This window comes from Equus caballus, chromosome 3 (assembly GCF_041296265.1).
Source record: "Equus caballus isolate H_3958 breed thoroughbred chromosome 3, TB-T2T, whole genome shotgun sequence".
Classification (NCBI taxonomy): Eukaryota; Metazoa; Chordata; class Mammalia; order Perissodactyla; family Equidae; genus Equus; species Equus caballus.
The window spans coordinates 44,754,832-44,777,270 of NC_091686.1; the positions used below are offsets into that span (position 1 = coordinate 44,754,832).

The 22,439-nt window shown below is 37.7% G+C and overlaps 1 protein-coding gene across 15 annotated transcripts in view; it reads left to right on the forward strand.

Moving 5' to 3' along the window:
- Positions 1 to 22,439, forward strand: part of EMCN (endomucin) — a 121,529-nt gene that overhangs the window by 75,165 nt on the left and 23,925 nt on the right. For 11 of the 15 annotated variants that reach the window (XM_070262194.1, XM_070262199.1, XM_070262202.1 and 8 more), the window contains 5 exons: positions 794 to 853; positions 2,582 to 2,677; positions 6,659 to 6,683; positions 7,825 to 7,886; positions 13,448 to 13,521. In XM_070262194.1, coding sequence (XP_070118295.1) covers positions 794 to 853; positions 2,582 to 2,677; positions 6,659 to 6,683; positions 7,825 to 7,886; positions 13,448 to 13,482 — 278 coding nt within the window. In that variant the 3' untranslated portion in view covers positions 13,483 to 13,521. Of the gene's footprint in view, positions 1 to 793; positions 854 to 2,581; positions 2,678 to 6,658; positions 6,684 to 7,824; positions 7,887 to 13,447; positions 13,522 to 14,515; positions 15,181 to 22,439 lie in introns of those variants that run through there. The other 4 variants (XM_070262201.1, XM_070262205.1, XM_070262196.1 and 1 more) reach the window with 3 other exon arrangements.

Below are 22,439 nucleotides of genomic sequence, written 5' to 3' on the forward strand. Positions count from 1 at the left end.
AGAAAGGAACCCTTGTTCACTGCTTGTGGGAGTGTAAACTGGTGCAGCCACTATGGAATGCAGTATGGGGTATCCTCAGAAAATTAGGGATAGATCTATCATATGATCCAGCTATCCCACTGCTGGGTATTTATCCAAAGAACTTGAAAATGCAAAGGCATAAAGATACTTGCGCCCCTATGTTCATTGCAGCATTATACACAATAACCAAGATATGGAAGCAACCTAGGTGTCCATCAAGGGACGAATGGATAAAGAAGATGTGGTATTTATACACCATGGACTACTACTCAGCCATAAGAAATGATGAAATCTGGCCATTTCTGACAACAGGGATGGACCTTGAGGGTATTATGCTGAGTGAAATAAGTCAGAGGGAGAAAGTCAAATACCATATGATCTCACTCATAAGTAGAAGATAAAAACAATGACAAACAAACACATAGCATTGGAGATTGGATTGGTGGTTACCATAGGGGAAAGGGAAGGGGGAGGGCAAAAGGGGTGATTAGGCTCACATGTGAGGGGATGGACTATAATTAGTTTTTGGGTGGTGAACGTGATGTAATCTACACAGAATTAAAATATATTATGATGTACATCCGAAAATAAATAAATTAAAAAAAAATAGAAAAAGAAGGAAACAGAGTTCTTCGAGAAGGAGTGGTGTTTCCACCTGAAGCATCATGCCTGTAGATCGCAGAGGCTTACTCACATGGAGGTTGGGGGTGGGGGAGGATTGTGAAGATTGGCACACATTAACCAAAAGTGACATTTTTTTTCTTTCTTGAAGAAACAGGCACTGAAAATGCAAAAAATGCAAGCTCCTCTTCAACTAACCCCTCTTATTCCAGTGAGTAATAGACATATCTTCATTCCTGGCAGTAGATACGCAGAATATTTGAATGTGACCAATAAGGGACAGAATTGGATTATAAACAGACTATTACCAACTTTACTAAATCTGCAATCCCATTAGAATCCTATCTAAGTGCCACCTGCTTTGAGAATTTCCTACTATTGAGTCTGGTTTTAAGGAACACATTTTGGGATTTTTTTCTTAGCTTAGTGCTGAGCAATTGCCACCGAGCTTCAAGGTGCATTTGTGAGACTAGTCTTAGATAAGCCAAAGTGCACAGGCAGAGATCTCTATAAAAATGAATTGTTAACCTTTATAGAAGTTTATCTTAATGGGGAAAATGGCCCTTTAGAGGTCGGCCTGGTGGTGTAGTGATTAAGTTTGTTCTCTTCACTTTGGCTGTCTAGGGTTTGCTGGCTCAGATCCTGGGGGCAGACCTATGCAACGGTCATCAAGCCACACTGTGGCAGCATCCCACACACAAAATAGAGGAAGATGGGCACAGATGTTAGCTCAGTGGCAATCTTCCTCAATCAAAAAGAGGAAGATGGGCAACAGATGTTAGCTCAGGGCCAATCTTCCTCACCAAGAAAAAAAAGGGGGGGGGCTTTTAAGACATTCCGTTTTAGCAAAAACATATATATGTCACGTAATATATATGTGTATGCTATGACTGAAGAGAGAAAATTCATTAATTTCCATAGAAATTAAGAATAAGATGAATATACGTGAAGCTGGGGTGATAAAAGATTATCTTAGGTTTAGATAAAGTCATTCCATTCAATAAGGCAGCTTTGCATTTGTTGACCTGCTGACTCATGGTATCTTCATTTTGGGAGGTAATTAGCTCACTCAAGGTCTAATGGGAAACAAATATTTAAGCATAACAGTGAGAGTGAAAACCACCCCACAAATTAATTGCCTCACTGTTCTCACCCCCTGATGAATATGAGGAGCACATATGCAAGGAGATGAGGACACCTAACTGAACAGTAGCTAACCTCTGCTTCTCTAGTTGTATCCCTGTGACAGCTTCTTCCTTTCATCACTGTGGTTTGAACCCGGGAAATGGCTGTCAGAAGAGAAAGCAGATGCTAAAAACATAGCAAAACTCTCCTCTTAATAAAAACTGCAGCAACACCACTCCCCCAAACAGACATGCACACACACACGCACACATGCACGTCTTTCTTGAGCCATGTTCATTTTTAGAAATCATATACACTGTAATATCCACTTATTATTGTGTGCCTTTTAGTTTTAAGATATTATTATGGAAAGATATCTGTGAGTTTTTAGAAAGCCAACGTTACAATGAGAGCAGTCCCAGTATGGGCTATCCATATATTTGTTTCCAGTAACTTCATTAGAACGTAGTAAAGAATACAATGTGTGAATGCGGGTCTCACTCAGGTCTGGAGGACGTATTCTGCCTCTCCAGTCTCCCATCTCCTCGCTCTTCCAGTTTCCAGCAAAGTGGGCAATTCTCTCTTAGGTTTGGAATTTTATTTCAGAAAGACTGCAAGACTGACATCCAGTGGATACGTCAGAAATGACAACTAGAGCAAAACCCATGAATCAGATCAATCTTCTTTGCCTAGAATATATATTTAATAGAATGATGTTCAAAGAAGAAAGGAAGCATGCACGCTTTTGCACAGTTAGTAAACTGTACTGTGAAATTCAGTGGCCACTCTAATTGACAATGTTTCCATCTTTTAGGTATTATTTTGCCGGTGGTTATTACTTTGATTGTAGTAACACTTTCAGTATTTGTTCTGGTGGGTTTATATCGAATGTGCTGGAAGACAGACCCAGGTAGGTAACAGCGTTTTGTTTCATTTTGTTTTCCTGAAAGGAGAATACACATGCTCAGTTTAAACTTGAATTTAAACGTTTAAGGAGAGAGAGGAATGATAGAAAGAAATAAAATCCCATATTGCTTGATTGCAGAAATAGAGGATAAGAGGCAGAGAAATCGATGGAATGCTCGTGAATGTAAGGAGTGGCGAGTCACTACTGCTGGCAGATATTATCAAATAGGAACGAATTATTTTTATTGAAATAGCCCCAGTTTTGTGGGTGATTGGGGGAATGTGGTAGTAAAGAAGGCATAAAAAGACATACTTTATCTATAGTGAAGATTTGTTCCATTTCCATGCAACAGAGAATAAAGCGAAGTCTTGCTAAGAATTTGGCTTAGGGGCCCTGGTCTCAGGAAGAGTGCTGTGTGGCTTCCTAGCCTCCTGGGAGGTGCAGCTTCCTCAGGGGCAAGGTGCCCTCCATGACTATGTGCTGCTAAGTGAACAGGCTCCTCAGGCTACAACGTGGTTGTAATTTTTAGTGGGATTTTAGTTTGAAAATTCTTTGTTATCCTTCTTAATCTCCCCAGTAACGTTTAACAGTCTTTCCTCTTTTCTTTAAAATGACACTGTTCTTTTTTACGTCCTCACTCTTTGTTTTCTTCTTCCTGCTCTTTCAATTTCTTCCCCCTCCCTCTTAAATATTTGTGGATCCAATAATTGCATTATATTTTTTATTCTTTTTTTAAGTAAACTTTTTATTTTAGAATAGATTTAGAGTCTCAGAAAAGTTGCTAAGATAGTTATGGAGAGTCTCCATATACCCACACCCTATTTCCTTTTTTATTAATAATCTTCTGTTAGTATGGTGTATTTGTCACAATTAATTATGACATTGTAATGTAATGCATTATGTAATCACTATGTAAGAATACACTGTTACTAACTAAAGTCCCTACTTTATTCAGATTTCTTGCAGTCTTTACTCAGTCTTTTTTCCGTTCCAGGAACTGGGGCTCTCTTTTTACTCAAAGCTTCATCTGATCCCCCTTCAACCCCCATGGGTCAGCAATCCCTGTGTCATGTTGAACTTCAATCTCTCTTTTCATTCCAGAGCCCTGCTCTGGTTGTGTAATGGAGTGTCATGTGTCCACACCTGCATCCATGGTATTCTTTCCAGAATGTGCAGCCCACCACTTAGTATTTGTGCTGCACCTAATCTCCAACCTATCCATTAGGATGTAGCTCAAACACTAATTTAATGTATCTTTGTATAACACACCATCTGTTTAAGCAGAATGGAGTGTTCTAATTCTATAGAATCTTACAATGTTATTCATCACGCTATAGTACGGTTACTTCTCTATGTGCCTGCTTCCCCTGCAAGATGGATGTCTTAGTCTACTGAGGGTGCTATAATAAAAATGCCATAGACCGGTGGCTTAAACGACAAACATTTATTTCTCACGGTTTTGGAGGCCGAGAAGTCCAATCAGGCTGCCGTCATATTCAGTGTCTGATGAGGGCATTCTTCCTGGTTTATAGACAGCTGCCTTCTCTCTGTGTCTTCACATAGCAGAAGGGACAAGAGAGCTCTCTGGAGTCTCTTTTATAAGGGTACTAATCCCATTCATGAGGACTCTGCCTTCATGACCTAATTACCTTTCTAAGACCCAACATCCTAATACCATCGCATTGGGCATTAAGATTTGACATATGAATTTTAGAGGGACACAAATATTCAGTCCATAACATCAGATAGCCCCTCCAAGTCACAAACCACATATTGTTCACCGTGCATTGTGCATAATATATAGTACAGCCTTACTGTATACTTGCTGAGTTAAATTTTTAAATTTTCAGTAAGATGGAACCTTTCCTTTCCTCATTTTAATTCTAAATATTTCACTGACAGAACTCTATCTAAGTCAATATACTGTCAAAAAGTAAAAAGTCTTTGATAGATAAAATGTACACTATCCTTTGTTGCCGCGTGGACAGTGTCCCCCAGGATAACTAAGGAGGGCTGCTCCTGAGCCCACCTCTGACCACGCACTGCACGACGGTGCAGGGAGAGTCAGCAGACAGAAACTGCAGTGTTCACTTGAGCTCTGGGTGGAAAATAAGAAGAAAACAAATCAATGTCTTTCCATTTGGGAGTTAGTGAATAAACTTCTTAATAATGTCTGAAATATGTTTCCTTACTTGGTTTCCAGATGGGAAATAGCATTTTTATAAATCAGTTTAATTTCTCTAAGTTTCTAAACCACCAATCCTATCTTTTATGGGAAATCAACCATCTAAGTTGAAGCCTGTGGGTGTTGAGTGTATAGGATAGGTAAAAACTGAGTGTGCTACATCTATTTGTAGAAATATCCCGTGCTGAAAAACCGCTCTGCATAAGAAGATTTGCAAATAAGTTCTTTGAAAAGTTGACATTTTCTATTAAAGAGGACTCTGTGGATGAATTGGATCATTCAAAAAAATGTATACTCCTACCATTAGAGAGTTATTTTGAAGACATACAGTACTTTAGAACCAAGTGCAGCAATTGTACAATTAGCCAAATCTATTTGATTATTGTTAATTTGGTTTTCCAAGCAGAATTTACAGCATTGTTGTCATTAAATTAGCACCATTAAACACGCTCAGTTAATCGCTCTTCAAGTATGTGGGTGAAACTTCATTAAGTTCAGAAAACAAGTGAGGCCATTTTGCTCCCTGGAAGACAACATGAACCAGAGATTGTGGTATGAAATTAACTTTATCTGGATAATGTTGCCAGTAATCTGAGCTTTAGCACAAATAAGAATGGCATATCTACAGAAAGTAGACTGTTGGTATGCATCTATCTGCTAATTAATCCATATTACAGTATTCTGAGGAAAAATATTAAAACAGGCATACAAAAAGTATCAATTTATTTTGAAACTGGGCCATGAGCATGATGAGTGGTATCGCACATAACACTTACAATGGGAATTTTAAAATACTGTTAGAACCCTACTCATGGTAGGTTAGATCTAGTTGGTGAGCAGCATTATAGTGCCACAAATTAAATCCTTGGGATTGAGAATCGTGATGGGATATCTTAAGCCAAGGTGACAGAAATAAAAGTAGCCAAAATATTAGTGGAAATTGAGGTCTTTATAAAACAACAACGGTCAAACCCAGGAAAATTATATTCAAAGGGCATATCCCCATCACAAGAGCTAACTTAGAGATGAAAGGAAATCCATGAGATAGGAGCTGAGTAGCAGTGGAATAAAACCACAGCAAAATGAGGAACCAAGCAAGGGTGACCTTAAGTGATTACAGAAGATAGTTTGCCCAATAGGATTAGTTCAAGGTCTGAGTGCCAACATCTGCTCCTAAGAGGCCATCACTTGTGCAGAATGCATCATTCTGCATTCCCCCTCCAGACCCAAGTCGTTTTCTACCAGGACCTTGTGGAGCGGCCTGACAAAGCACACATAAGATGAGTTGCACTTAGTGGCCTCAGTAACGTTTTGCAGGGCACTTTTGAGAGGCTGAGTCAGTGGGCTCCAGATGCAGTTAAAGCAACAGCTGTGTCATAGCTCACCACAAACACAGTGACTGGCGTCTCCAGAAAGGGCAATGGATAAGAAAAGCCAAAATGCAATTTTCTGGTATAAAAAGGTAATTCAATACTCTGAGGAGAATTTTTTTCAGAAGTACTGAAATAAACTAAGACATTTTCTGGTAGCTGTGAGATATGCCATAATGAATAGTAGTTTCACATAGCAATATAAAACTATGATCTTAAAATTTGTCCAGAACTCAGTTCAGTGGAGCTGGCCTAGTTAGGACCACCCGGTGAATGTATGAACCACACCCAAGGAAATGGTTGATGGGTGGCGGGATAGAAAAAGTGAAAAATTGGCTTTAGAAACTTCTGCACAGAAAGTGGCAGGGGTCTCAGGTGTTTTGTAGCCAAGCTCCTCGCACCACTAATAACAATCCTCTCCTCTCCTAGGCGCGCCAGACAATGGAAACGACCAGTAAGTAATGCCACATCGTCTTTTTCCTAGAAGCTCTGATCCTACCACTTATGTAGGAAAAGTATTGATCCTCTACCTGCACCTCTTTTTGGTTTGTTTTTAAAGAGTTTGTGTAGAAAGCACTACATATGGGGTTCGGCTAACTGTCTGTCAGAGTGCTCTCTATTCAACAAATTCCAACCACTAAAAAAGAAGGTTGCTCTTAAGCTTGGATAAAGTGGTAAAATGGGAAATCAGAAGAGGAAATGCAAAGATGGAAGAATGAATATAACTATGAGGAAAAAAATCATAGAAAACACACCTAGAGTTTTAAAATAGTTTTCCCAGTGAAATTTTCTTTATCACAGTTAGGGAGAAAGCATGCCTGCACCTCAAGGCAGCTCTGAGTAGCTTTGCCTTACCAGTCGGTGGTTGTTCTGCTTTGACTTTATTAAAACAAATAAAGCAATTGTTACCAAACTAGCCAACTATTCCAATGAAGGTGCTGCAAAGAGATAAATTGTTTTAATGTCGAAAGAAAATTCCGTGGTTAAGTTTTCTTTGTTGACCTGAATTTGCAGTCTGCCTTTATGTTGGTGTTTTTGTATGTTTATCAGGTTATGAACTTTAGAAATAGTCTCCATAGATCACCGACCCTTCTTAATTAGAAATAGAGGCTCTTGACATGTTTGAGGAAAGGAATTGGGGTTTGAAACGGTTTAGAATCTGAGAAGGAATAGGTGGGAACTCTTGGTTAAAATAGACTGTTCGGACACTGTACTGCAGTCCCCAGGACATCATGAGAAGGAGCGTTCCTAGAACTCAGCATCAGCCCAAAAGGGCCGGAAACATTGCGGTGTCTTTCCCTTCAGACTCAGAACTGGAGACATGTGCAATATGGACCTTGTGACAAGTGTTTCACATGAGCCACCTTGATGTTTATCTGATGATCATATCTGTAACAAAATGACAGAGATTTATTGGCTTGATTCCAGAAGCAGAGCATGCTTTAAAGTACATGTGTGTCTCTCTGCATGTGAAGAAACATAAAAATATATACGCATGTGTATCTTCTTTATTCTGTTTATATCACATTTACTTTCTTTCACAGACATTCACTGCTAATCACTGTGGCGCTAACAATGTGTTCTGTTCCAAATAGGCCCCAGTCCGATAAAGAGAGTGTGAAGCTTCTCACTGTTAAGACAATTTCTCATGAGTCTGGTAAGCTCCCAGATTGTTGATTAGATGAAAAATGGTTATTTCCAAGTCTAACTTAGACTTTGTTCATGTGAAACATAACCAAAAATCATAACTTCTTTAGAAATAGTCAATTAGTAACTCCAGTAAAGACTACATTCTCCTGTGAAGGGAAGATGAGCACCAGAAATATCATTTTGGGTAAGACTCTTGACAATCTGGCTTTTAGAGGCTGCTTTTTTACAATGTGTAGCTGTGTTCTAAAGAATGGGTGGTGGCTAGAGGCATTCTCTATTCCACAATAGTGGCAGAAAGAGCATTCAGTGTGCTACAGGGTTTTTTCATTGCCGTTTTGTTTCATTTTTGGTAATGGTTGTGTATAGCTTACTGGGACCAGGATTCATTAGTTAAAATGTAAATGATATTTTATATCATTTTGTATAATTTTAATTGAGCTTCCCAATGAGAACAAAACACAATTTCCTGTTAGTAAAATTTACATTTCTTTTTCCAATTTCTTAGGTTTTGATTTCATTTGATTTGAAATGTAGAAGTTTTTCAAAATATAGATAGGATTTGTATGAGTTATGTTTATGTCAAGAGAAATGAAAAATGAGATGCTGGATAGCTTTTAAAAATAAAAAATCACAGATTATTTTCTTATTTTGAGTAGACCAAATATTTAAAACATTGATACCACAAAACAGATACATAAAAAGTAATCATTAGTTTTACAAAGCAATCTACGTGGCTCTAATTTAAATATCAAGTTACATTAATCCATTTACAATATTCAGTCTTCTTCAATTTCACCTGTACAAAATAGTCCCAGGAGACATATATTATGGAAAGTGAGAGCTGTAGCATGACAAACTACATTGTAAATACGTAGCAAGAAACAATTTTGTAAAACAGAAAGCTGTAAATAATGTTCGAATTCCAGAGCAAGATATCAAAGGCTGAGTGTGTTCCCAATTTCAGGCAGGAAACTCTAACTAGAACCAACTACAACAGGCAAACAGAAGACTTGTAAAACGAGGGCACCCAAAATCTGCAGCCAGATGCCCAAGTGCCTCCTTGAGCCATCTTCATTCTCCTCTCTCTTCTACTCTTTGATGTACACATTTCCTTTACCCCACGCTGTTCTCTCTAAGGTAACCAACTAAATATGGACAAAGGAGCCAATTTCACTCGTAGGATAGCTGGAAACCACGCCCAGGTTCCCCGGCTGTTCACTGGCCTTGGCTAAGTAGCCAAGCCTGTTCTACCAGGTCAGGAAGAAGGGCGAGCAAGCAGCCCACACGTGAACTTGTCTTAACTAAGCTCCTGGAAGCCCCTGAGCGTGAGGGCACCGTTTGTCCAGGAGAGCTCTCAGAAGCTGCCCATAGCTGTAAGCAGGCGTCACAGCAGTTTCCTGAGCCCTCCCTTACTCCCCTGGGGATTGAACAAAGCACTCGGCAGGCTCTGGCTTGCCAAGCTGTGGGTGGCAAGCTAACCAGCAGCTGGAAGAAGCCTGTTTGTGGGAGCCCCTGGCTCTCCTTGTGAGGACAGGGCCAGGGTCAAGATTACCTGCTCTACCACCCACTCCCACCAGAGAAATGACAATTGACAGCAGAATCAATCGAGGCTTCCAGAGGGGAGAACCCCAGAGAACCTCATGTTTCCTGGTTGCAAATTTAATATCTGATTCTTCTTTAACGCCTAAGGAAATCTCTGCGTAAACTGGTATCCCCCAACGTGGGAGTAACTGCAGTAACGAGTGGACCAGCCGGTGGTGGGACAGTTACGAAGACCCTTAACGCTCCAAGCTTGCTTTTCTTCACAAGTAGCTTTGCAGGTCACTAAGGAGGAAATATCATGGAAATAAAAAGATCTATTCTCTAGTACTTTTATTTCTGCCAGCCTCAATTTAGGAACCACATCTCTTAAGAAAATAACCTCTAAAGGTTAACCCAGGTGATTACCATAGAAAATATTTGGTGATAAGGCAAGACTGATATTGATGATTCAGAGTCGATTTCAATAGCCTAGAATTAATAATCTAAAACATACCAATCTCCAAATATTCTTTATATTACCATAATTTTAATAAAGTCTGTCTACCATTAATAAGACTTGATGGCTCCTGAAACACTCTCAAACAAATCTCTTCCCACTGTCTCTCAAAACTTGGTCAAATATGCATTCTTTTTATAGCCATGCTCACTACACTCAACAGAAGTTACATCATTACAATTATTTTCACTTAAATATCTCTTGCCCCATAGTGACATCTCTCCTAAATGTAACTGGAATAGAATCTGAAATGATTCGATTGGGTATAAGTTCACATTTTAGCCCAATTTTCCACTATCTCCTATATAAAAATTGTAGATAGTTTAAAAATACAGAACAGAACTTGATGGAACAAATATGTAACTACTCCCCACTCAGAACTGACGATGGTTTTATTTTATGTAATTTACTAGTGGCTTAAGAAATACCGTGTTCATTAATGTGCCTAAGTTGGTAACAAAATGAAATTTGAGCTTCAGTGGCCATAAGAATTCATTGGATTGGTCAGTACTTCAATTTATAAACTTTGGTCTTATATCTCAAAATACACTGTGCCATTTTAGAGGTCAATAAAATCATGTTTCCATGGAAACAGAGCTCTGTAGCAACCCACCTTTGGCGCATTGCCAGGGGATGCTAAATTTTCTGGGTTTCTAGAAGCTCCAATGAGCCCTGGTTATTATTCTAGTCATTTTCTCCTTATAAGACAATTCCTGGCCCCAAAGCCTCCCTCTCAGATCGGGCCGTGGTGCTCCATCCATCCACAGTGTCCCCTTCCTTTAATACTTTCTCTCTCAAGCAGGGTTCTTCTGCGGAAAATGGAGCCCATAAATATTTAACATTTGATTATTTAAATTAGGAGCTTTGTTTAATGTAAAAGAGAACGTCTATTAGGGTATGACAAGAATGTGTTTTCAGAAAACATTGCACCAAATAGAGCAGATCAGGGAGTCCTTTATGAGAACATGTAAGATCCCACTCAGCTTCAGTACGAAATCTTGCCAAGTTAAACATCACCTTGACTGACTGCAAAATAGGCATGTGATGTGATGCATTTTAAACATGATTCCCATTTACATCACATCTCAGAAATTTAACATACATTATCTTTTCTTTTCTTTTCTTTTCTTTTTTGGTGAGGAAGATTGGCCCTGACCTAACGTCTGTTGCCAATCTTCCTCCCTTTGCTTGAGAAAGATGGTCTCTGGACTAACATCCCTGTCAATCTTCCTTTACTTTGTATACGGGATGCTGCCACAGCATGGCCCAATGAGCAGTGCGTAGGTCCACACCCAGGATCTGAAATGGCAAACCCCAGGCTGCCAAAGCAGAGCGTGTGAACTTAACCACTACACCACTGGGCCGGCCCCATAGGTTATCTCATTTTTAATATGTAAGGCTATAAGAATTATGAAGAAAGCTGCTTAAATTAAAAATACGTAACTTCACAGAAGAAAGAAAACACAGTATCATTCAGTTTAATTTCAAAGTATTCCTGGACTTTGAACCATTTGGAGGAAGAAAAAACAAATCTGAATTCATTATAGTATTCCTCTGCTTAGAACATTCTAAGTTTGCATTACCTAAGGTGAAGTTCAAACACTTTAGCTTGTCTACAAGGCCTTAAATTCACAGTCACTTTTTTGTTTATTTTTACAAATAAAAGTTCATTAACAGCAAGAAATGAACAAAAGTGTAAAAGTGAGCAAAAGATTCATAGATTTACAAAGCCGTACATGGATTAAGAGTCTGGCTTCTCAGCCCTTCTCTGCATTTCCACCAAGGCTTCCTTGACTAGCCCAGGCTTTCCCTCCTCTTATCTTATTGTTAACTTGGCAAATCAACATGTATTACTACCTCGTAATATCTCTACATGGCTTAAATGGCCATTTTAATATTTGACCATATTATGCATAATGGAAAATAGAGAAAAATAGAGAATAGAAAACAATTAAAAATTACTCGTGAAACACAACCTCGATACAATGAATATTGGCATTTGGGATATTTCCTTCCAGTTGCTTTTTTCTAGGTATGTATGTGTTTCATTTTCTTTTACTAAAATATCATTATTATAACTGCTATTGGAATTAAATTGTTACCGAATATTTCTCACATTTCCCATTCGCAATTAGACTTCGAAGGGAGATATTAGGAATTGTAATGATTTTCATATATTTGCTTTGCATGACTTCTGACAGACAGTAGGCGTTCAACAAATGTTTGTTTTGTTTACTGCTCATTCCTGTTCTTCACAGCCGTGGATTCCAGGCGGTGCTGTATCTTTTGCAAAGTAAACAATAGTGAGCACAAGCGTGCACTGGGTGGGGGCTTTGAGGGGCACTGCCCACTCCCTGGCCCTTCTCGGAGCATAAGACCCAAGGAGCTCTTGAAGGAGGGTCCTGAATTTTTCCCCCACAGGTCTCTGGCACTTTTTATTATTGCCATGACCATGCAGGTGACAGGTGACATCAATGGAGTCCCCAGATACAGCGTTTCCTAACTGGCAGATAAAATCTGGGGCAAAACGGTGACATTTGTTCTCAAAGCTGCATACTTTGAGCCATGTTGCTTTATACACTGTGACCAATCCTGATGCTTGAACCTACCTGAAAGACACAGGTAATGTGAAACGTGGTAACCACAGATCCAAGGGCGTGGAAGAATGCTTGGGTCTCTCAGCTTCCCATCATCCTAGAGATATTCCTAATATCTCCCTTCGAAGTCTAATTGCGAATAGGAAATGTGAGAAATATTCGGTAACAATTTAATTCCAATAGCAGTTATAATAATGATATTTTAGTAAAAGAAAATGAAACACATACATACCTAGAAAAAAGCAACTGGAAGGAAATATCCCAAATGCCAATATTCATTGTATCGAGGTTGTGTTTCACGAGTAATTTTTAATTGTTTTCTATTCTCTATTTTTCTCTATTTTCCATTATGCATAATATGGTCAAATATTAAAATGGCCATTTAAGCCATGTAGAGATATTACGAGGTAGTAATACATGTTGATTTTCCAAGATGGAATAACACGGTTATTTTGAATAACGTCCCCTGTGCCGCTCTGTATGTCACCAAAGTGTTCATCTTGGTCTGTAAGTTCATTTTCACAAAACTCTCACTGAATTATTTAAACATAGGACCCTAGAATGTCTTCCTGATAAATTGGAATTTTATATATATGACATAGTTTTGCTTAGGCAGAGCCAGCTCATGGAACAAGCAAAAATCAACAACTCCTTCCCTAGCGTTTCTCTCTTGTTGTCACCTGCCAACTCACACCCCCTACCCCTGGGGAGTGAGTTAGCATTGCTCCTTTAGGGTGAAAACAGACTATGGCCAAAAAATGCTCATAAATCTTGGTGAACAATTTCCAGGCAATACCAAGAGGCAAATTGTGGCTCTGGTGACGTTCTTGCAGGGAAATTGGACTTTCCTTGAAAAACAAGAAACAGCCCAAGAAACTTTACTCAGCCTATTCACTCTGTGAGCTTGTAGATCAAAATGTATCTTGTTTTCAGGTGAGCACTGTGCACAAGGCAAAACCAAGAACTGACAGCTTGATGAATCCTCCCCACACCTGGGCAAGAAATATGTAAGTTTCCTAATTTCATTCACTGGGATACTCATTAATATCTGTTTTATTAGCCTTCTGCAGCTCAGATTATTTTGAAAGACTTCTATAAGCTGAAAAGTTAATGGTTTGTGTCAGTGAAACCATCATCATCTATTTTCCTATAAACAAACTCTAAGGGTTGCCAGAGAGATGAGTGTCTTGGGGGTTGTAGAAGAGTCTTCCAGTTGCTCTGCCTCCCTCAGAAATGACACAGTTTCCTCTTTCTGCCTGTCAGTAATGTTTCCTTTGCCTGGGTCAGTGTCCACACACTAACAGCGGCAGTTAGACAGCGCTCTGTCCCTAACGAAGGCTCACAGGACCCAAAATGACAGTGCTTGTGCATGTGCAGTTCACGGCAGGGAGAGGTTACAGTCTGAAAGCTGCATTCAAGCGAGGATGTGCATCACAGCCAAAGGCTGGCCCAGGGCAAGGAGTCCAGAGAAGCCAGACGGGAGGTCCGCTTGTCCTCCTCCTGTACAGACCATACCAGCATGCACTGTCTCTGGCTCCAGGAACCACAAATGTGTGCACAAAGCACCTCAAACAAGTTGACCCAAAATGTCGTCTCAGCTGGGCTTTCATATACCGTCCAATCACGTGGGCACTCTCTCTATACAGCCAACCGAGTGACAGAGCCCTCCCACTGTCTCAATCAGACCAGATGCAAATGATCAATCTTATCACCATAACTGTTAGTCAATAAATAATGGGAACCTCTTAAAACTATGGTTATAAGCAGCACTGCTTTCATCATGTTCCATGCTTTGACAAGCGTCAATGCAACACAGGTGCATTTCCTATGTCAGTGAAATGGCCCAGGCCAAAGTCAGGCCTACTGGAATTAACTCTTTCAGCTTAGTGTGGGATTGTCTTTTGTTTTCCTAGGATTAAGGACATTTTCCTTGATTTTAATCTAGTTGTCATAGGAAGTATTGATTAAGTGCCATCATAATTAGTGTTTGATGCTTTTTAGGATCTACAGAAGAATCTACTCTTTGACAACTAAGAGTAAAACAGCAAAAGAACAAATAAATGTGTATATGCCCAGAATTGGCCCAACCACAGCAGCAGTCACTCTGGGAAGCATTCAGGGCAAGTAATGTCACTGTTGTGTCCACTACCTACGTCTACTGCCCAGCCACTAATATGGTGCTTTTGCAGTCACTCAGCAAAGTGCTTGTTGAGTAAATCATGCCTGTCATGCTTCTCTGGCCAGTAGCAGGAGGTGGAGACAGAGGAGTGCCATCCAGACGAATGCATCAGCATCAGAATTCCATCCCCTTCTAGCCAGCAAGGAGTGGATTAGGATGAGAGGAATCTGAGAGTTTGCCTATCCTTTCGCAATGGACACTTTCAGGTCCCAGAGTTTGAGAAGCTGAGCATGGAGACAGGTGGTCCAGCCCTAGTTAGTATGTGGAAAGCTTCCTTCTGTACCAGCTATGGTTTCTTCACAAACTTGTGGCTGGTAAAAGGATGCTTTCTAGATTATCAAAATGTTCACACCTCAGTGGCTAATTGTCCAATTTGGAGGAAGACAAAGTCTTCTGTTCAGTTGGAAAGAAAAAGAAAGAAAAGTTATATAGAAGACAAGGAATGGTGCTGACCCAAACAAGCTCAATAAAAGACATTATTGTCCAACTTCCATTCCTTTCCATTTTTGTACTATAAAATTACTCCTAATCTCTGATTTCATGTCTTTTGGTTTTCAGAGGTAAATAACTTTTGATGCTCTTCTGTGTCCTTTTGGAATTACGTAGGGATGTTCTGAAGAGTAAATATTAGAAAGTACTGGGGAGAAACGAGTTTGACATCTATCAATTCTACTGTTTACTTGCCTTACTTTTTTCAATCTATTTCTCTTAGCAATCATTGCACTCTGAATGTCATAACCAGTGAGTAATTACTTTCTAAGTTGTCAACTAGAAATCAATTATCAACTTAGAGATTCAAAATAAGAATATATTCATCAGGCCTAGAAGATTTGGGAAAAGAAATTGAGAAGTCTTTGGATCTGTATGGAACAGCAAGCACTAATATAGAAATATTCATTCACGTTAAAAAATTTTCACCTCAAAATAGAATTCTAGATCTACTTAATGCATGCTGCTTCATATATTGATCATCTATTTTGTGCAGAGTATTATATTTAATGTGATTTGGCAGAGTAGACAGGAATTCCAAAATATTTATCATCTATGATCCCTGCTCTTCTGAATAGTTTTGTCTAGAGGGAACATAAAATCATGCACAAGAAATAAGAAAACACTTAGAGAAAAAATTTAAAAACTATATGGACATAGTTTATGCTGACACATCAATTCAAACTACTTCTAAAATCTCTACGACTTTTGTATCAACAAGAAGAAAGTTGATAGGAGTTCAAAAAAATATTATCCTTTCATTGTAGATTTGTTGCCACATTTAGGGACCAAAATTTCTTTAGAATAAGAAAACCATTAATTTATCTTAAATTTTCCCTGTGTAATTCGCTTTGGTCCTGGTTATTGGCTGGTACCACCCTCAGAATAGCGATTTTTGCTAAACTAACTTATGATAGGTGTTGAAGGCCACTGGACTCAAAGAAGGGAGCTGTATTAGCTCTGTGCATAGCTATACATATTCAGTGCTCATTCACAATGCAACTGTGCTCCTCCACTGTCTTCTTCTGAGACTAATTCTCTTATGACAAGAATGACATAGCTAAAAGAAGTGATTTGTTGTTACAGAGAACTTCTGCAAAGACAAAAATGTGGAACAGACAAAGCACATTCCTTTCTTACTGATGCCAATAAATGGTGTGAACAAATTGGTCAATAACGAGTGTGAAGGTGGGGGCGTTAGCTGATAATATCTATATAGGGAAAAGATGTGTAGAGAACCAAATGCAAAAAAAAGAAAGAGACAGCAAAAGGAAAATTAGGTATGTTATACTAAGTGTCTCAGTAAGAATTTTCAAAACACAGAACAATATAAGGAAATTCAATGGAAAAGACAGGAATTCTACTGCATCATGACTTGAAACTTCCAAACATAAAAATATTATTATAAAGAAAATTATGAGAGAAAATAAATTGGGAAAATATTTGTCATAAATATGAGACCATTCATTAATATCCTAAATATACAAAGACATTTATACAAATTGAGAAATAATAGAAAAATAAGCAAAGGCGTGAATAGGCAGTTCATAGAAAGGAAATAGAAATGGTGATACAAAATTATATAGGAGTTTCTATACTACTAGTAATCGAAAATGTGAATTAAGGTCTCCCAAAAATAACCCATCAATTTTCTTGAGCTGTTTTTAAAAACTTTTTAAAAATCATCCTGGGGAAGCAAACAGTTTCATATGCTGCATTTGAAAGTATAAATTGAATTAATCTTTCTGAAGAACAGTTTGGCAGTATTCACTAAGAGACTTAAAATTTTCACATTTGTCACCTCGTAATTTCACTTTTAGGAAATTTTCATTGGGATATTATTTGAAATGTGGTTAAAGATTAATATGGAAAGAACGGTAGCAAATATTTAGAAACAGCTTACGTGTCTAATAGTATGGAAATTTAAAATAAATTATGCTTCATCCTATCAATGACATTATACAACTAGCAAAAGTAATGCTCAAGGCAATTTTTTAATTACATGCAAACATTTCCAAGATTTATGTCAAATGGGGAAAAAAAGAAGCAATTTTAGAACTGAATGGAAAGCCGTTTATTGCTCTGCAGCCACTCCCGTGCTGTGGTAAGGGAGGGGAGCCACTGCAGCCCTCTTGCTCCCTCACCGGGGGTCTCCTTGCCTTCTGTTCCAAGCTGCCTGATAATTCAAGAAGTGAAGGGAGTTTCAGACCAATGAAGATCCAAGGGGCTGGAAAGTTCCCAGTAGCTTATTTGAATATCTCATCCTACAGACCCTCAGCAGTGTGAACTGTTAGCCATTTCTATTGTTCCTCCCAGATACAATTCACTGCACTTCTGTAATTTTCTAAGTGGTATCCTGATAATCTAAAAGCATCTTTATGAATTTCCTGAAGAGAGTAACATGGTTTTCAATTTTTTTTTTACATTTTTAAATGAAATAATAGAGGCTGAAAAGAAAGCATGATGGGTAAAGGAGATTTATTTTCTAATCCTAGGCTATGGTCCTGAAAAAATTTCTTAATAATGCTTTGCACTGGATTTTACATCCAGTGGAAACCAGGACAGAATGGTCTTTTCTCCTAAGACCATTGTGTTTGTTTATAAAGTGTTGTCAATATTGTTAAAGAATATATCATGATCTTTCTTATAAAAGTGATCATTTATTCTTTGTAAGAATTACAAATAAATAAAATTTTAAGGTTGTGAGATATTCAGTGACCATAAAGTCCTGGATTATCATTATTGAAGCCAACATACTGAATTTTAGAGACATTATAATGTTGTAAAGAAAGCAAATACTAATACTGGTAGAGACATCCAAATTGAAACTATCAACTAATGAAAAAAATCATTAATGAAGCAAGATCCACTTCTTGAGAAAGATTATCAATGTGCAATGCACTCTGATGAAAACTCTTGTTTGTTCCTATAGAGGTTGAGGATCTTTGAAAAAATGGATAATAAAATATTAATCATGAGCGTTATCCTATTCACACAAATCCAGTTTTTATCTAGTTGATCTAAGCTGCAAAATCTTGACTTCACTTGGAAACTCACCTACAGAGAAGTAGGTTCTGTTGAACAAAAAGTGACAGAAACCTTACTCCTCAGGGCCAAGTACTAGACTAGGTATAAAAAGGGATATGACATGGTTCCTGTACTCAGAGAGCTTATAGAAATGGAGAGAAATGCACATAAGGAAGAGCTTTAATAAAATGTAGTAAATAATAGATAGTGGTCTGTAAATACAGACGTGGTATCCTGAAGTTTATTTTTTCATTTTATTTTATTTTTTTATTGCAGTAACATTGGTTTATAACATTATATAAATTTCAGGTGTACATCATTATATCTCAATTTCTGTGTAAATTACATCATGTTAATCAACCAAAGGCTAATTTCAATCCATCCACATGTGCTTAATCACCCCTTTCACTCTCCTCTCTACCTCCCTCCCCTCTGGTAACCACCAATCCAATCTCTGTCTCAATGTGTTTGTTACTGTTTTATCTCTTCTATTTGTGAGTGAGATCATATGGTGTTTGACTTTCTCCATCTGAATTATTTCGCTTAGTATAATATCCTCATGGTACATCCATGTTGTCACAAATGACCAGATTTCATCATGTTTTATGGCTGAGTAGTACTCCATTGTGTATATATACCACATTATCTTTATCCATACTTCCCTTGATGGGCACCTAGGTTGCTTCCAAGTCTTGGCTATTGTGAATAATGCTGCCGTGAACGTAAGGATGCATATATCTTTACACATTCGTGCTTTCATGTTCTTTGGATAAATACCCAGCAGTGGAATAGTTGGATGATACAGTAGATCTATTCTTAATTTTTTGAGGAATCTCCATAGTGTTTTTCATAGTGGCTGCACAAGTTTGCACTCCCACCAGCAGTGTATGAGGGTGCCCTTCTCTCCACATCCTCTCCAAAACTTGTTTCCTGTCTTGTTAATTATAGCCATTCTGACTGGAGTGAGGTGATATCTCATTGTAGCTTTGATTTGCATTGCCCTGATAGTGATATTGAATATCTTTTCATGTGCCTGTTGGCCATCTGTATATCTTCATTGGAGAAATGTCTGTTCAGATCTTTTGCCCATTTTTTAACTGGGCTGTTAGTTTTTTTGGTTGTTGAGATATATGAGTTCTTTATATATTTTGGATATTAACCCCTTATCAGACATATTGTTTGCAGATATGTTCTCCCAATTGTTAAATTGTCTTTTTCAGTCTGTTGATGATTCCCTTTGCTGTGCAGAAACTTTTTAGTTTGATGTAGTCCCATTTGTTTATTTTTTCTATTGTTTCCCTTGCCCGGTCAGACATAGTACTTGAAAATATGCTGCTAAGACTGGTGTCAAAGAACATACTGCCTATGTTTTCTTCTAGAAGTTTCATGGTTTCAGGTCTTACATTCAAGTCTTTAGTATCCATTTTAAGTTAATTTTACTCTATGGTGTAAGATAATGATCTACTTGAATTCTTTTGCACGTGGCTGTCCAGTTTTCCCAACACAATTTATTGAAGAGACTTTCCTTACTCCATTGTATGTTCTTGGCTCCCTTGTGGAAAATCAGCTGTTCATAGATGTATGGGTTTATTTCTGGACTTTCAATTCTGTTCCATTGATCTGTGTGCCTGTTTTTCTGCTGGTACCACACTGTTTTAGTTATGATAGCTTTGTAGCATATTTTGAAATCAGGAAATGTGATACCTTCAGCTTTGTTCTTTTTTCTCAAGGTTCTTTTGGCTATTCGGGGTCTTTTGTTGTTCCCTATAAATTTTATCATTCTTTGCTCTATTTCTGTGAAAAATGTTGTTGGAACTTTGATAGGGATTGCACTGAATCTGTAGATTGCTTTAGGAAGTATGGGCATTTTAACTATGTTAATTCTTCCAATCCAAAAGCATGGAATATCTTTCAATTTGTGTTTTCTTCAATTTCTTTCAGCAAGGTTTTATAGTTTTCAGTGTACAGATCTTTCACCTCTTTGGTTGTTTATTCCTAGGTATTTTATTATTTTTATTGTCATTGTGAATAAGATTGTATTCTTGATTTCTCTTCCTGCTCTTCATTGTTATTGTATAGAAACACAACTGATTTTTTGTATGTCAATTTTGTATCCTGCAACTTAACCATATTCATTTATTATTTATAAAAGTTTTTTGGTAGATTTTTTAGGATTTTCTATATATAAAATCATGTCATCTGCAAATAGTGACAGTTTCACTTCTTCCTTTCCAATTTGGATCCCTTTTATTTCTTTTTCTTGCCTGATTGCTCTGGCTAGGAGTTCCAATACCATGTTAAATAAGAGTGGTGAAAGTGGGCATCTATGTCTGGTTCCTGTTCTTAAAAGGATAGCTTTCAGGTTTTCTCCATTGAGAATGATATTAGCTGTGGTCTTGTCATATATGGCCTTTATTATGGTGAGGTACTTTCCTTTTATATGTACTTTATTCAGAGTTTTTATCATAAATGGGTGCTGTATCTTGTCAAATGCTTTCTCTGCAACTATTAAGATGACCATGAAATTTTTATTCTTCATTTTGTTAATGTGGTGTACCGTTTTGATTGACTTGCAGATACTGAGCCATCCATGCATCCCTGGAATAAATCCCACTTGATCATAGTGTGTGATATTTTTAATGTATTGTCATATTTGATTTGCCAGTATTTTGTTGAGGATTTTTGCATTGATGTTCATGAGTGATATGGGCCTGTAATTTTCTTTTTTTGTGTTGTCCTTGTCTGCTTTTGGTATCAGGTTAAAGTTGGCTTCATAGAATGAGTTAGGGAGCTTCCCTTCCTCTTCAATCTTTTGGAAGAGTTTGAGAAGGATAGGTATTAAGTCTTCTTTGAATGTTTGGTAGAATTTCCCCAAGGAAGCTGTCTGGTCCTGCACTTTCATTTTTTGAGAGGTTTTTGATTACTGTTTTGATCTCCTTACTGGTGATTGGTCTATTCAGATTCTCTATTTCTTTTTGATTGAGTTTTTGAAGGTTCTATGATTCTAAGAATTTATCCATTTCTTTTAGATTATCCAGTTTGTTGGCATATAGCTTTTTGTAGTATTCCCTTATAATCTGTTGTATTTCTGAGATGTCTGTTGTAATTTTCCTCTTTCATCTCTGATTTTATTTATTTGAGCCTTCTCTCTTTTCTTCTTGGTGTGTCCAGCTGAGGGTTTGTCAATTTTATTATTTCCTTCCTTCTACCAATTTTGGGCTTTGTTTTTTCTATTTCCAGTGACTCTAGGTGCACTGTTAGATTGTTTATTTGATATTTTTCTTGTTTGTTGAGGTAAGCCTTTATTACTGTCAACTGCTTTTGCTGTAGCCCATAAATTTTGCCATGTCGAATTTTTATTTTCTTTTTTCTCCAGGTATTTTTTAATTTCTCCTTTGATTTATCCATTGAACCTACTGTTCAGTAGCATGTTGTTTAATCCTCACATATTTGTAGCTTTTCTGATAGTTTTCCTTAGGTGATTTCCAGTTTCATACTGTTGCAGTCAGAAACGATGCTTGATATTATTTCAGTCTTCTTAAATTCATTGAGACTTATTTTGTGGCCTAATATGTGATCTAGTCAGGAGAATGTTCCATGTGCATTTGAAAACAATGTGTATTCTGTGGGTTTTGGATGGAATGTTCTCTATATATCTACTGAGTCCATCTGGTCTACTGTGTCATTTAAGGCCAATGTTTCCTTACTGATATTCTGTTTAGATGATCTATCCATTGTTGTAAGTGAAGGGTTAAAGTCCCGTACTATTATTGTGTTACTGTCCATTCCTCCTTTTATATCTATTAATAATTGCCTTATATATTTAAGTGCTCCTATGTTGGGTGCATAGATATTTATAAGTGTCTTATCCTCTTGTTGGATTGTTCCCTTTATCATTATGTAGTGCCCTTCTTTGTTTCTTGTTACAGTGTTTGTTTTAAAGTCTATTTTGTCTGATATGAGTATTGCTACCCCAGCTTTATTTTCTTTGCCATGTGCATGGAGTATCTTTTCCATCCTCTCACTTTCAGTTTGTGAGTGTCTTTAGGTATGAAGTGTGTCTCTTGTATGCAGCATATATTTGGGTCTTGCTTTTTTATCCAGTGAGCCACCCTATGTCTTTTGATTGGAGCATTTAGTCCTTTGACATTTAAAGTGGCTATTGATAAATATGTACTTATTTCCATTTTGTTACTTTTTTTCTGGATGTTTTAGTAGTTCTTCTCTGTT